The sequence below is a fragment of the Bombyx mori genome, chromosome 6 (assembly GCF_030269925.1).
Source record: "Bombyx mori chromosome 6, ASM3026992v2".
NCBI lineage: Eukaryota > Metazoa > Arthropoda > Insecta > Lepidoptera > Bombycidae > Bombyx > Bombyx mori.
The window spans coordinates 12,879,413-12,892,635 of record NC_085112.1 but is presented as its reverse complement, the minus strand read 5'-3'; the positions used below and the strand labels follow the sequence as shown (position 1 = coordinate 12,892,635).

General features: G+C 38.5%; 1 protein-coding gene across 4 annotated transcripts in view; it reads right to left on the bottom strand.

The window, feature by feature from the left end:
- Nucleotides 1-6,341: 6,341 nt before the first annotated feature.
- The window catches only part of LOC101745125 (chaoptin), a 74,490-nt gene continuing 67,608 nt past the window's right edge, over nucleotides 6,342-13,223 (bottom strand). For all 4 annotated transcript variants that reach the window (XM_062669152.1, XM_038011574.2, XM_038011573.2 and 1 more), the window contains 4 exons: nucleotides 12,323-12,565; nucleotides 10,735-10,970; nucleotides 10,279-10,405; nucleotides 6,342-9,313 (listed from right to left, as the gene is read on the bottom strand). In XM_062669152.1, coding sequence (XP_062525136.1) covers nucleotides 9,209-9,313; nucleotides 10,279-10,405; nucleotides 10,735-10,970; nucleotides 12,323-12,565 — 711 coding nt within the window. In that variant the 3' untranslated portion in view covers nucleotides 6,342-9,208. The remainder of the gene's footprint in view (nucleotides 9,314-10,278; nucleotides 10,406-10,734; nucleotides 10,971-12,322; nucleotides 12,566-13,223) is intronic.

Here is a 13,223-nt window from a genome sequence, read left to right as displayed (position 1 = left end):
ATCTCGGATCCTCCTGATCCACTAACGGTGCTTTTAGGTACTTCAAGCACCGGTCACCGTTCTCGTCGAACCCGTCGCTTGCGACGAAGGGCTCGACGAGTAAATTAACTCTCAGACACAGCCCACTGAGTTTCTCGCCGGATCTTCTCAGTGGGTCGCGTTTCCGATCCGGTGGTAGATTCTGCGAAGCACGACTCTTGCTAGGGTTCGTGTTAGCAACGACGTCAGGTTTGAGCCCCGTGAGCTCACCTACAAAAGTTAGGGTTACGCTGACATAGCCTCTCAAGGCTCTCAGCTTAGGTAGGAAAAAAAAAAAAAAAAAAAACATATTTCACTGCTCTTAAACTGCTTGAAATAAAATTGGAATTGTTCTTTCACTCTAGTATATCGTTTGCTCGCCATTCCTGTGAGGTCACAAATTGAAAGGTCATGGGGTCATTGCGGTGTCATGCCGTTTTTACAAGTAATGATATGATCAAAGATGATGCGTAGCTTAGATGCGCAATTATTCTATGTTGAATTTTAGGAAATTATCAAAATTGCTAAGTAATATTCAATGTTTTACCTCGAGGAATCTTTAGAATAAGAGTTAGGACTTTATGTTGTACTTTATGTGTAAGGGTTCGGACTTAACACTTGTTTTAACACCATCGAATGTGGTGAAGAATTTATGAAGAACTATTTTTATTTTTTATTGCTTAGATGGGTGGACGAGCTCACAGCCCACCTGGTCTCAAGTGGTTACTGCCGATAGACATCTACAACGTAAATCCACCACCCACCTTGAGATATCAGTTCTAAGGTCTCAGTATGGTTACAACGGCTGCCCCACCTTTCAAATCGAAACACATTACTGCTTCACGGCAGAAATAGCCAATGAGGTGGTACCTACCAGTTCGGACTCACAAGAGGTCCTACCACCAGTAATCAGTACTAGGGGACCGATATAGACTTATAGATGAGTACGAAGTGGCAATGGGCCGTACGTGAATTCTGTAGCAACGATAGCCGATTTGCCAAATGTTTTCGCCAATAACGACCACATAGTTGCAAACGTAATGTGAATCACTATCCGCATGATTTACAAAGAACCTGATGTGGGTGGTAGGAATTGGATGCTAGCGACCAACATTTAGTAGTGGAGAAGAAAGGCCTCTAGCAAAGCTGTGTAAAAACTATTGTTACGCGCTGGGGTTCGGGATAAACAAAATTTCACCAAAATACAACTAAAAACTGTATTGAACACTTAAAACACTTCACAAATACTTTAAAATTCTCAATTCGTTTCTTCCGCTTCGCTTTAGGTGATCCGTTCGCTGTTTCGCTTCGAGTAATTCCGATTACTAATTGACTGCGTGCCATCTCTGTAACGCCTTTATAGTCGAGACGAAATCCCTTGATTCGTCGAGTATATTCCACACAAGTCGAGTGTTGTGTGCTTCCGCTATCTGACAATAGATGGCGTTGTACTTCTCGAGCGTTCTAGATGCTACTAGATCCTTCGATATTCGGCGACTATTCGGCGATAGATGGCGTTACTTTTACCGGCGTAACACTGTCATTCTTGTTACCACTAAGCTGTCTCCGTCCAAAGGTACTCTCCGAGTGCAATAAAGTATCATGTATGTACTTTAAAGCCTTAACTTGTAAACTGAAATATTTGACTACTTTTGCTGCATACTAAAATAGCTGATATCAAAATAAATACTGGACGCATCACTGCCCAAACTTGGCGTTGTCTAAGTTGAATTTTACTAATGTTGCACGTAACATAAATCCAGAAATCAAAACCCCAAGTTTTACTGGTTTATTTATTTATTTATTTAAGGATTACCGACAGGGTTTACAGTAAGACATAAAATAACATTGACATGTATAGAGCAATTGATAACTGCTACTCTAATTATAGGCAATCACAGCATGCATTACATTAATATATTAATAGAGATTTAACAATACTATTAATAATAATAAAAAAAAATTAAAAACAAAAGAAAGACAACAAGGGCAGTAATACCCGAGTACTCAGACCAAGGCTGAGGCTGAGGTTCAACAACAACTTTTTATAATTTTGTTCTTAAATATTGGAAGGGAATCGCCAAATATGTCAAGGTTTTCAACTTTTCTAACTAGATTATTATTGATAGGTATATTATATCTCACAGGGAAGAGTACTGTTATCGTATTTCAATTATAACAAGTTTACGCTTCCAAATCAAGAATGTGTTTCCAGGGTAAGTATTTTGTTCTTTCTACACGTTTTTTTCATTCTTTGAACGGCTCCCATATAATGCAAGTAATTGAATACGGTGTCCCGTCGCGAACGAAATTAGATAAGAAGTTATTTGCTCTGTTCATTCTTATATTTATTGCATTATTAAATGATGAATACAATATTGGTATTACGTTTTATATTTGTTTGATTCATTCATGAGTTTTATCAAGATTTCTTTAGATAGGCACACAGTAAGTAGTAAATTTACTTAAATTTCTTTTCAAAAAAATTACCTTGTGTAAAGTTTATATAAATAAAATTGCCATCTACATATTATTTAGTGGTATAGCGTATTCTAGGATTATGTGGGTTTTTTTTTTTTTATTTTTTTATTGCTTAGATGGGTGGACGAGCTCACAGGCCACCTGGTGTTAAGTGGTTACTGAAGCCCATAGACACCTACAACGTAAATGCGCCACCCACCTTGAGATATGTTTTAAGACCTCAGTATATAGTTAGTACGTACCAACCGACCAATTCCTGCACAGAACCAGACAACCCGTCATTATGAAGCTCGGTCGCGCTCCCGATTCCGTTCCCGTCACGAGGACTGTGGTGGATTAGCACACGCTGGGCATTAGCCTGGCTGAATCTGATCCACTATCGCTCCCGTTTAGCCCGGACTCTACCCCGTCTCCTCAGGATACCGCTGAAGCCATAGACATCGTAACGTCACACATCACCTCGACATTAGATAGGTCATCGAAGCAAGTTTTGGCGGAGGACTTCCTTCACCGCTTCAAATTGCCCGACGATATTAGGGAACTCCTTAGAGCTAAGAAGGCCTCGATCCGCGCCTACGATAGGTATCCTACCGCGGAAAATCGTACTCGAATGCGTGCCCTACAACGCGACGTAAAGTCTCGCATCGCCGAAGTCCGAGATGCCAGATGGTCTGATTTCTTAGAAGGACTCGCGCCCTCTCAAAGGTCTTACTACCGCTTAGCTCGTACTCTCAAATCGGATACGGTAGTAACTATGCCCCCCCTCGTAGGCCCCTCAGGCCGACTCGCGGCGTTTGATGATGACGAAAAAGCAGAGCTGCTGGCCGATACATTGCAAACCCTTAAAGCCATAGTAATTTATTCAATGGTAAGAGGTTTCATGAACAAGTCACTCTTTGATCTGAAAGTAACTCGGACCAATCATGGCAAGAGCAGTTAGGGGATATTCAACTCACCCTTAATAGTACACGTTGTCAAGTAACAGGGTTTACTCCAATAGAATAGATGTTTACCGTTCAGGGTAGTTCACTTGAAATATCTAAAGTTTCAACAGAGTGATAATCCCTCTAGATTAGATCTTGATTTAGCACGGTCGAAGGCCTGCGAAAAAAAAAAAAAAAAATGGTCACAAACAGAAGCTTGGTTTAGTCGAGACAAAGCTAAAGTCAAACTCTTTTCCGCTGGGGATTTTGTTTCGTAAATTAGACCGAAAATATAAAGGTCCCTTCAACATTACTGCACCCCGAATCCTGATCACGCAGGAGCAAGTCACCGTCGTCGCCCTAGACACGTCCTTACGGATCCATCAGATTCAATAACTCTTGCATTAGATACCTTTAGCTCTAACACTAGGAGCAAGCTGTGGAACCCCGGTAACCGTACTCGTCGAACTCGACAAAGAGTTCGACGTGCAACCTAACCCATGCATCAGCCCGCTGAGTTTCTCGCCGGATCTTCTCAGTGGGTCGCGATTCCGATCCGGTAGTAGATTCATTCGCGAAGCAATTGCTCTTGAGTTGTTAGGTCTCCTTCGGAGGCGCTCGGGCAGTTGTTAGCAAATCCCACCCCTCTTGGCTGAGTCTTTGCTCGCCCACCTGTCCTGGTGAAGCTGGAAAGGCCACCGGGCCACCAGCAATCTTTCAATCATTAAAAAAAGAAAAACATGACTGCAGTTTTGGAAAACGATAGTTATGAAAACTTACGCGAAGTACCTCGAGGCCCGTCAGGCCTACTAGAAATTTCTGAAAATTATAGTGACGATGACGTGACGGCGTACACAGATGGGTTAAGTAATCTTGTTCAAGAAACTGATCTTAATGATGACGACTCTATCACTGAAAATAGAAGCAACATTTTTGTGCGCAAATAGCGATACTATGTCTGTGGGTAGTGATACAATGTCTGTAAGCTCAGGCACCTCGGGTGCAGGTGTTGGAAATGTAGAAAACTATGGTCGGTCTCGCATTATTTCTGAAGAAATTTCGTATAAATGTTCTGGTTTAAGAAATGTTTCAACAAATGCTACCGTACACGCAGAGTGAAAAAAACAAAAAGAGAAAAAATAATAATTGTATTGGCTAAAGGGATGTTGATCCGGACTAGCAAAGAAAAAAAAAAGAGAAAAAAAAGTGTGAAGTCATTGAAGGGTCTGTCCGGTCCAATGGCTTGGCTATAGGGATTTTCATCCGGACTAGCCACAATAATTAGCTACAGGGATTGCGATTCGGTCTAGCATTATCCGGTCCAGTTCGAAAAACTGAAGGGATAACAATTCCGGTCTAAGTTAAAAGGGACATATTTACATACCTGAAGAGTTTTAAATGACCTGGCCCAGGTATGTACGCAGTCTGAAGGCTATTTATAGCTAGTCTAGATTTTCTGAAGAATTATGCGAACCGAACCGTACTAGATTGTTAATATCATAGACCACGTTTTAAGTTGCATCCGTTAATGTCAGGATGAACGAACACGTTTGTTGGTCACAGACATACCATAAGAATGCGTGCACGTCAGTATGGCCGTGACGGCGTTAACGATATTTATGTTATATAGCACGTGCAATAGGAGTGACTCACACAAGCCAGGTGCGCCGGCCGTGTCGTTCCACTCGTAAACAACAGGTGCAACAGAAGTGACTCATAAATAAGCCAGCTGCGCCGGCCAGTATAAAAAAGCGGTACGTGCCTCGAAATGGACATTCGTTGAGCTGCGTTTGCCCGGTGCACTTACTATATCCTTGTTACGTTGTGTGATTCAGTGACTGTTGTACGTACTGGTTAAGGTTGGACAAGTGTTAAAGTGAATTGTTAAGATAACATATTGTTGATTAAATCAGGAATCAAAAGTGACTTCGTTTTACTTGGTGTTCAGCAAGATAATGTCTACCCTCAAGCTTATATACCCTTTTATCCATTTTTTCATATATTAAAATACGTTTCGAGCTTCTCCACAAAACACACGTAAAACTGTCAATATTCTTCAAGATTTTACGATCGCTTTGACAGGCGATACGGTTGTGAAATGCGCTCCCAGCGTCGATCGTCAAACACTAAATTATTTCAACAGATTGCCGAAAGAACATTTGGCCATCTAATCGAAGTGTGTTTTAATAAGATGCTTAGTCAATGTTTTATGTATTTGTATATATTCACGTAATGATTAATAATATTATTATTATTATTTAGATTCATTTTTGTACGTGGATGTATTTGTAATATAGTGTTGTTTTGTTTTATGATCGTGATGGTTTTTTTTAGGATCCAGTGAATAGTATTCTTATCAATTCAATTTAAACTATTTTGTTTCGCATGTTTGTCGCTTAAAACTTGAATCGAATTGAACTTGAATTTATAATATTGTTACGCCGATAAGAGTAACGCCGTCTATCGCCGAATAGCCGAACGAATATCGAAGGACAACGCCATCTATTGTCAGATACCGGAAACACACAATACTCGACTTTTGTGGAATATTCTCGATGAAACGAAGCGGAAGAAGTGTATTGAGAATTTCAAAGTGTTTATAAAGTCTTTTAAGTGTTCTAAGTGCTAATACAGGGTTAACTTGTAATTCGGTAGAATTTTTATTTATCGCGAACTCCAGCGCGTAACAATATGATTCATAGACATTGGTTTTGCGCCTAATGGAGTAGTCAAATTGGAATTTTCATTAAAATAGAATAATAGAAATGTTGAATCAACCTCAAACGTAACTAGTTCAGTTATGACCTTGTTAATACTTTTTATTACTTGTTTAGAGGGCATGAACGACCCAAATATCTTGATACCAGATAAACCATTTATTAGAAGGATTGAATTAAATAGAAATGAAAGAAAAACAAATTAAATTTACACAATAATTTATTTCGATACACTAATAATTCAATTTGCCTATTTATTATAAATCTCACGAATCGGTGAAGACAAAACGTACCTTCCTTAACATATCCCATCAAATCAGGTCTTAAAATCACATCGAACATTTACCATTCGTTTTAAAACTAAACGAGTTTAAAGGGTGTAAATATTATTCATTTAAATTGGAATTAAATGTAGATTTAATAATAAAAACGAATTATTATAATGGTGGCGGATTTAGAATAATCAAAACACAACGTAAACTTACCTAGACAAAAAAAATCTAGACTAAATCTATTGAATTATTGATTGGTAATCTAGCTGCTTTTATCACAATACGGAGATAATTAGATAAAAATGTCCGTAGTCATGTAGTCAATATGTAGTCAAAGTAACATAATGTTCGGACAAAAATAAACTTTAACTTCAAATGAATAGGGGTGAAAAAATACGCGATGAATTTAATCTTATGGCCATTCGGAATCGAACAATTCATCTATTAGTTTTAATTTATTATAATAACATTTAAAATTTAACATCACATGATTTAGTTCTAAAAGTGACAATAATTAATAAAAGATTTATCTTTACATAAGGCTACATTTATATTTATAGAATAAAACGAAAGAGCCCAGATTATATCATTTGAAATAGCTAGTTCTAGATTTATAGCTTTTATTCAAAAACACTAGTTATAATTTTTAATTTGATTTTCACAATTGACTTAGCTGTTTACGCTAAAACTCACAAAGAAGCAACCCTGAAAGCTAAGGATGGTACTTTGATCTAGTTCGGTCATATTACAGATAGTCAAATTGTCTGCAGATATAATAGAAGACATACAATGAAAAAGGTGTCTGCATACATAGTTCAAAGTACCAACAATAGTTCAAACAACTACAGTAACTTAATAGCAATAATCGTTATTAGCTTTATCAAAAATAGAAGGATTAGAGATTTTTATATATATCACAAAATATATATTTCATTGTTACAACATTCCTTTGTTTTCAATACCATTGAAGTAAAGGTGTCATGTGCCGTGGTGGCAATGTGGCGTTGAAAACAAAAGATAACCGTTGTAGATCTGAAAGAGTATGAAATGGACCACTGTAGAGGTAATCGAAGTTACAGTTAGCAACAAACTGGGTTTAGCTGTACGTAATGTTACTGGCGTGTGATTAAAATCGACAAAATGCAATAAAACATAATCGTAAACATGTAATCGACATCAAACATTCTGAAACATCATTAATTCAGTCGTGAAAATATTTATTTACATGATAAAGGTAGTCAATGAATCTAGACGTATTAGGCGTTTATTAAAAATACCTTCAACAATAATAGACTTTGCGAATAGCTAAATAGTTGTAACATTGTTTAGAGTAAATATGTAAATTTAGCGGTAAGCTTTAAATTACAGGCGTTTTGTAAATAGTCTGCTTTGGAATATAAATTTGTACAAGGGGTTCCTTTAATTGATAAAATTTCGTAGAACGCTACAACAACAAAAACATTAGTAGTGAAAATTTATTTGTAAAACGACCTTAAAGTAATAGTTAATAATTTTGTCCTACATCTAGATATTCTATGCGAAACGAATACTATACATCTATAAATAGTTTTTCAAATGGACGAACACATGTCATTCCAACGAATGCAGTCTAATTTTCGGCGTTCATTTAGTTATTTATGTGATGCGAACGTTTCTAACATCATGTTAAATGCATAGTTTTAACCACACTAAGTGCACTTCCATACATAATTATCTTGTTTAAAACATTAATTTTTTAAAAGCCCCAATATAATACTAGTTGACCCGGCAGACTTCGTAGTGCCTCAATCGACAAATAAAAGACCTAAACTTTTGTATAAAACAAACATAAAACAAACCAAAGTAATGCGACCGAAAAAAAATGTTATTTTTCTTTAATTCCGAACATTTTCATATTTATGTAATTTTTAAACCTTCTCTGGACTTCCACGAATAATTCAAGACCAAAATTAGCCAAATCGGTCCAGCCGTTCTCGAGTTTTAGCGAGACTAACGAACAGCAATTCATTTTTATATATGTATAGATATTTATATTTTCTTTACCCAATATACGATCCACATTTTGGCACATCAACTCGCTCTGTGTACGGCAGTGCACGAAATGTTCAAATCTATCATATTAACTTTAACTACGAATTAGATAAATAAACTGCGGACAAGACAAAATAATTACACAATAAACATTTCTATGCTATATATATGCTATATATCTATAAATAAAAACTTTGAAACGTTAACATTTTATAGATTCAATCCCTTGAGATCACACATACATTTCTCGATCACGACCGGATATAGGCTTCACAAGAGTCTTAACAGTTTTCTTTTACACAAAACAATCTCTTGCACATTTCAAGTAATTAACGAACACCCACACTTTCAACCAAGTAATCGGGTCATCATTCAACTCGTTTATGGCTGTAAGGATCACTCAATAAGACATAGGCCACATAAGGTAACTAAGCATTAGTATAAGCACTGTTGTTGATATCCTCAGTCGCTTCAGGCGTCTTAAAGGTTCAAACTGAGATTTTATCGCTCAACCCCTAACCCGTTTGTCATTGTTTGACATGAACATTGAAACAAACAATTCTAAAACTCCCAATAGAAAACTTTTGCGTATCAACAACATTACAGAAAACTGCATCTAAACTCTGTAGTTATAATCGGAAAAGACTAAGTTTAAGTTTGGTCTTAATAATTTGCCCCCATTTTGTCCGATTCGACCTCACATACCGTAGATCCTCGCCAGAATTCGGTGGAACTCTTCGTATACCCCGAGAAGCCAAAACAGTCCTCAAATGTATAATAACGTTAGAATTGACATTCCTATGATTACGAACGTATTTGGTGAACTTAAAAATCCTTTATTCCAATCACAATCTAGATCTCTTGACAGTACCTGAAATAAAATGATTTAGTTTATAACGCGCAAATTTATTTTTCCCCTACCTAATTCTAATGATATTGAGGGGTCATATTATATTCACAGAACGTGTAGGTGAGCTCACGGGGCTCTAAGCTGTGTCCTTAGTGCAAGTTTTTTAACGTTCTCGATAGCGTAAAAGTTAACTCAAATTTATTATGAATTTGTATATTGAGTTGGAACGTTTGGCTACGTTTGCCGTTAGGGGCACTGTTTCAACTCCATAAAAAATTGAGTTAACTTTTACGCTATCGAGAACGTCAAAAAACTCGCACTAAGCACACTGGTGACAACACATCCCTATTCCTTATCGCACGCGAGCCTTTGAGGGGGAGGCAGGCAGGAGGGGCGGGAGTTTTTTTTTATTGCTTAGATGGATGGACGAGCTCACAGCCCACCTGGTGTTAAGTGGTTACCGGAGCCCATAGACATCTACAACGTAAATGCGCCACCCACCTCGAGATATAAGTTCTAAGATCTCAGTATAGTTACAACGGCTACCCCACCCTTCGAACCGAAACGCATTACTGCTTCACGGCGGAAATAGGCAGGGTGGTGGTACCTACCCGTGCGGACTCACAAGAGGTCCTACCACCAGTAATTACGCAAATTATAATTTTGCGGGTTTCATTTTTATTACACGATGTTATTCCTTCACCGTGGAAATCAATCGTGAACATTTGTGGAGTACGTATTTCATTAGAAAAATTGGTACCCGCCTGCGGGATTCGAACACCGGTGCATCGCTACACACGAATGCATCGGACGTCTTATTCGTTACGCCACGACGACTACATGAATTAATTTCAAACACACATGTTAATATGATTTGATTAAACTGTAGTTTTTGTAGGTAAATTTTCATAAATGACTTATTAATGAGCTTCCGAAAAGAAGTAATCTTATAAAAACCATAAAGGACTCCTATTTTCAAAACTCACATCGCTCAAGGATCTGTTTTCATACGAAGGGCAGGTAGCGAATCTGACGTCATCTCTCGTCGCCACACAACTGTGAGGATCATTACAAAGATACTGTCTTCTCTTTCTATCCCATGCTTCAATCCATCTGAAAAAGCATGAAGTGTCACAATTTTTTTTTGAAACAAAATCTTCGTTTCTCCTTAGTTTTTTTTTAATATTGCTTAGACGGGTGGACGAGCTCACAGCCCACCTGGTGTTGAGTGGTTACTGGAACCCATAGACATCTACGACGTAAATGCGCCACCCACCTTGAGATATGAGTTCTAAGGTATAGTCAGTATAGTTACAACGGCTACCTCGCCCTTCAAACAGAAACGCATTACTGCTTCACGGCAGAAATAGCCGAAAAACGAGATATATAAAATATTTATACAGTCATATCATATATTTTTTTTATTAAACGAATAAGCTTACCCGACGCCGCAGTCGCATATCAATGGATTCCCAGCAACAAATATATCTTCTAGGAACAAAGAGTTCGGAACCCCGGGCCATCCCCTCTGACTCGGATTGGGTACTCTAGAAATGTAATTATTCCTCAAATCCAAGGTCAAGTTCCGGACTCGTCCCGGCCGCCAAAATACTTCGCCGGCTATTTCTTCGACGCTCGTATTGTATATCGTCAGACGAAGGGACCTCGATTGAACTCCCTGGAAGAAAGCAGTTCGTCGTTTGTTAAATTACTTCAAGTCCTGAGTTTTTTTTGCGCTTGTAGGCAGACGAGAATACGGCCCACCTGATGGTCAGCGGTTACCGTCGCCCATGGACTTCAGCAATGCCAGAGGCAGAGCCAAGCCGCTGCCTACCGTTAAGTACTCTCAACAAGCCTCGTTTGAAAGACATGTCATAGCGCTCGGAAAAAACCGTGCAGGGGAGCTCATTACGTAGCCGGATGGTACGTGGCAAGAAAGATCTCTGGAAACGCACTGCGGATGAACGCATTATTGCTAGATGAGTGGACGAGCTCACAGCCCACCTGGTGTTAAGTGGTTACTGGAGCCCATAGACATTTACGACGTAAATGCGCCGCCCACCTTGAGATAGAGATTCTAAGGTCTCAAGTATAGTTACAACGGCTGCCCCACCCTTTAAACCGAAACGCATTACTGCTTCACGGCAGAAATAGGCAGGGTGGTGGTACCCACCCGCGCGGACTCACAAGAGGTCCTACCACCAGAAAAAAATTGTATGGATGAACTTTACTCCGGCGGCGGGCGGTGCGATGGTAAAAACCAGATTATATCTCTCGGAGACCATGAGAGATGAAATCATGTCAAACAATTCCTCAGAGCACTGAGTGTTGAACATAAAGCACAAATTCGTTCAACTACCATTTTTCTGAAAGCTAACAATTCAAGATACTTCGAAGTTACGGGTGGGAACACAATGTGGCCAAATTTTAGCTATGTTCCGATATGCACTGCGAGCACTATTCAGTGCTCTTACTGAGGCGAAATTCGTTTCGTTATGGACTGACAGTATACAGTCGCAGTATCCTAGGGAAGTACATGACGTCATAAATCGTCGCCATATGTATACTGTGAACACTGCAAGTGTTTTTGAGGTAAGGTGCTCTCAGTGCTTTGATCAGGTGATCACTTTCACCATGCATAACCTCATTGCAATGATTTGGTCATTAGGTTTATTATACATTAGAACTGCTTGAAGAACAATATTTTATGTTACTTAAAACTATACTTACCTTTATTATGCTATTAATTCAATTGACAATGACTTGAATACTTAGTATTTAAATCTAAATAAATTTAACAAGTTCTTTTTTGTTAATGTAAAAACAACGCCAAAAAACGTCGATGACAGTATATTATACTGCATTCTGTTTTAAACCGTAACCAGTATAGCTAACTAAAAAGGAACAGCTTTGCAGTATACTACATAAATTAACGTCACATCTCACAAAGCTTGCAGTGCACATCGGAACATAGCCTTTGTATGGCGTGGAAGACAGATAAATTTGTTTTGAATTAAGGTTCACACTTACACTTATCAAATATTGAGTTAGGTATTTCAAACTTTGGCCCGTAATTGTAATATTATTGAGCTTCAAAGGCAGTGCTCCGTACATTTCCTTCCCGAATTCGGTTCCTAGTTCGTCGATTTCAACCAGAAGGTTCTCGAGTCCGGCGTTGTAAGTCAACATGCGCGGGATGTTGAAGTCTCTGTGATTCGAATATGACGTCACTTTGAGAGTTCTCAGTGCGTACATTTTTCCGAAGGCGCCAAGCTGCAAATTCAATATTGAATGAAGTGTTATTAAGTCAGTTTTAGCCAAAATCGCCCTCAGATACAGCCCACTTAGTTTCTCGCCGGATCTTCTCAGTGGGTCGCGTTTCCGATCCGGTGGTAGATTCTGCGAAGCACGGCTCTTGCTAGGGTTAGTATTAGCAACGTCATCAGGTTTGAGCCCTGCGAGCTTATCTACTAGTTAATGTTACGCTGAAATAGCCTCTCAAGGCTATCTATCAACATAGGAAGGAAAAAGAAAAACAAAATCGAGTCCAAAAGGTACCGAAAACATCTATTTCATAAATTGGTTTAACAATATCTCTTCATCTATATATTTCACTTGAAACGTAATCTACAGTTTAACAAAGTTAAATCTTTAATAAAATTAATTATTGTCAATTTTAATTTAAATAAAAAAAAATGGTTGTCTGTAAAGTTGGTTTACAGACGATAAGGTTTACGTTTGCTAGCTCTGATGTCACGCGACATGAGAGATAAATGTGTCACAAGCTAACGTTGGACCGATTGTGCCTCTCTATCGCTTGCTCCGCGCTCTCGCTTTCACGCTAAGGTTCAGGCGGAACGTGACACTTTTTCGTGCGTGCAGCGGATGTTCATCGATTTATAAGACGTTATCGCGTCACAAAATTATTTAA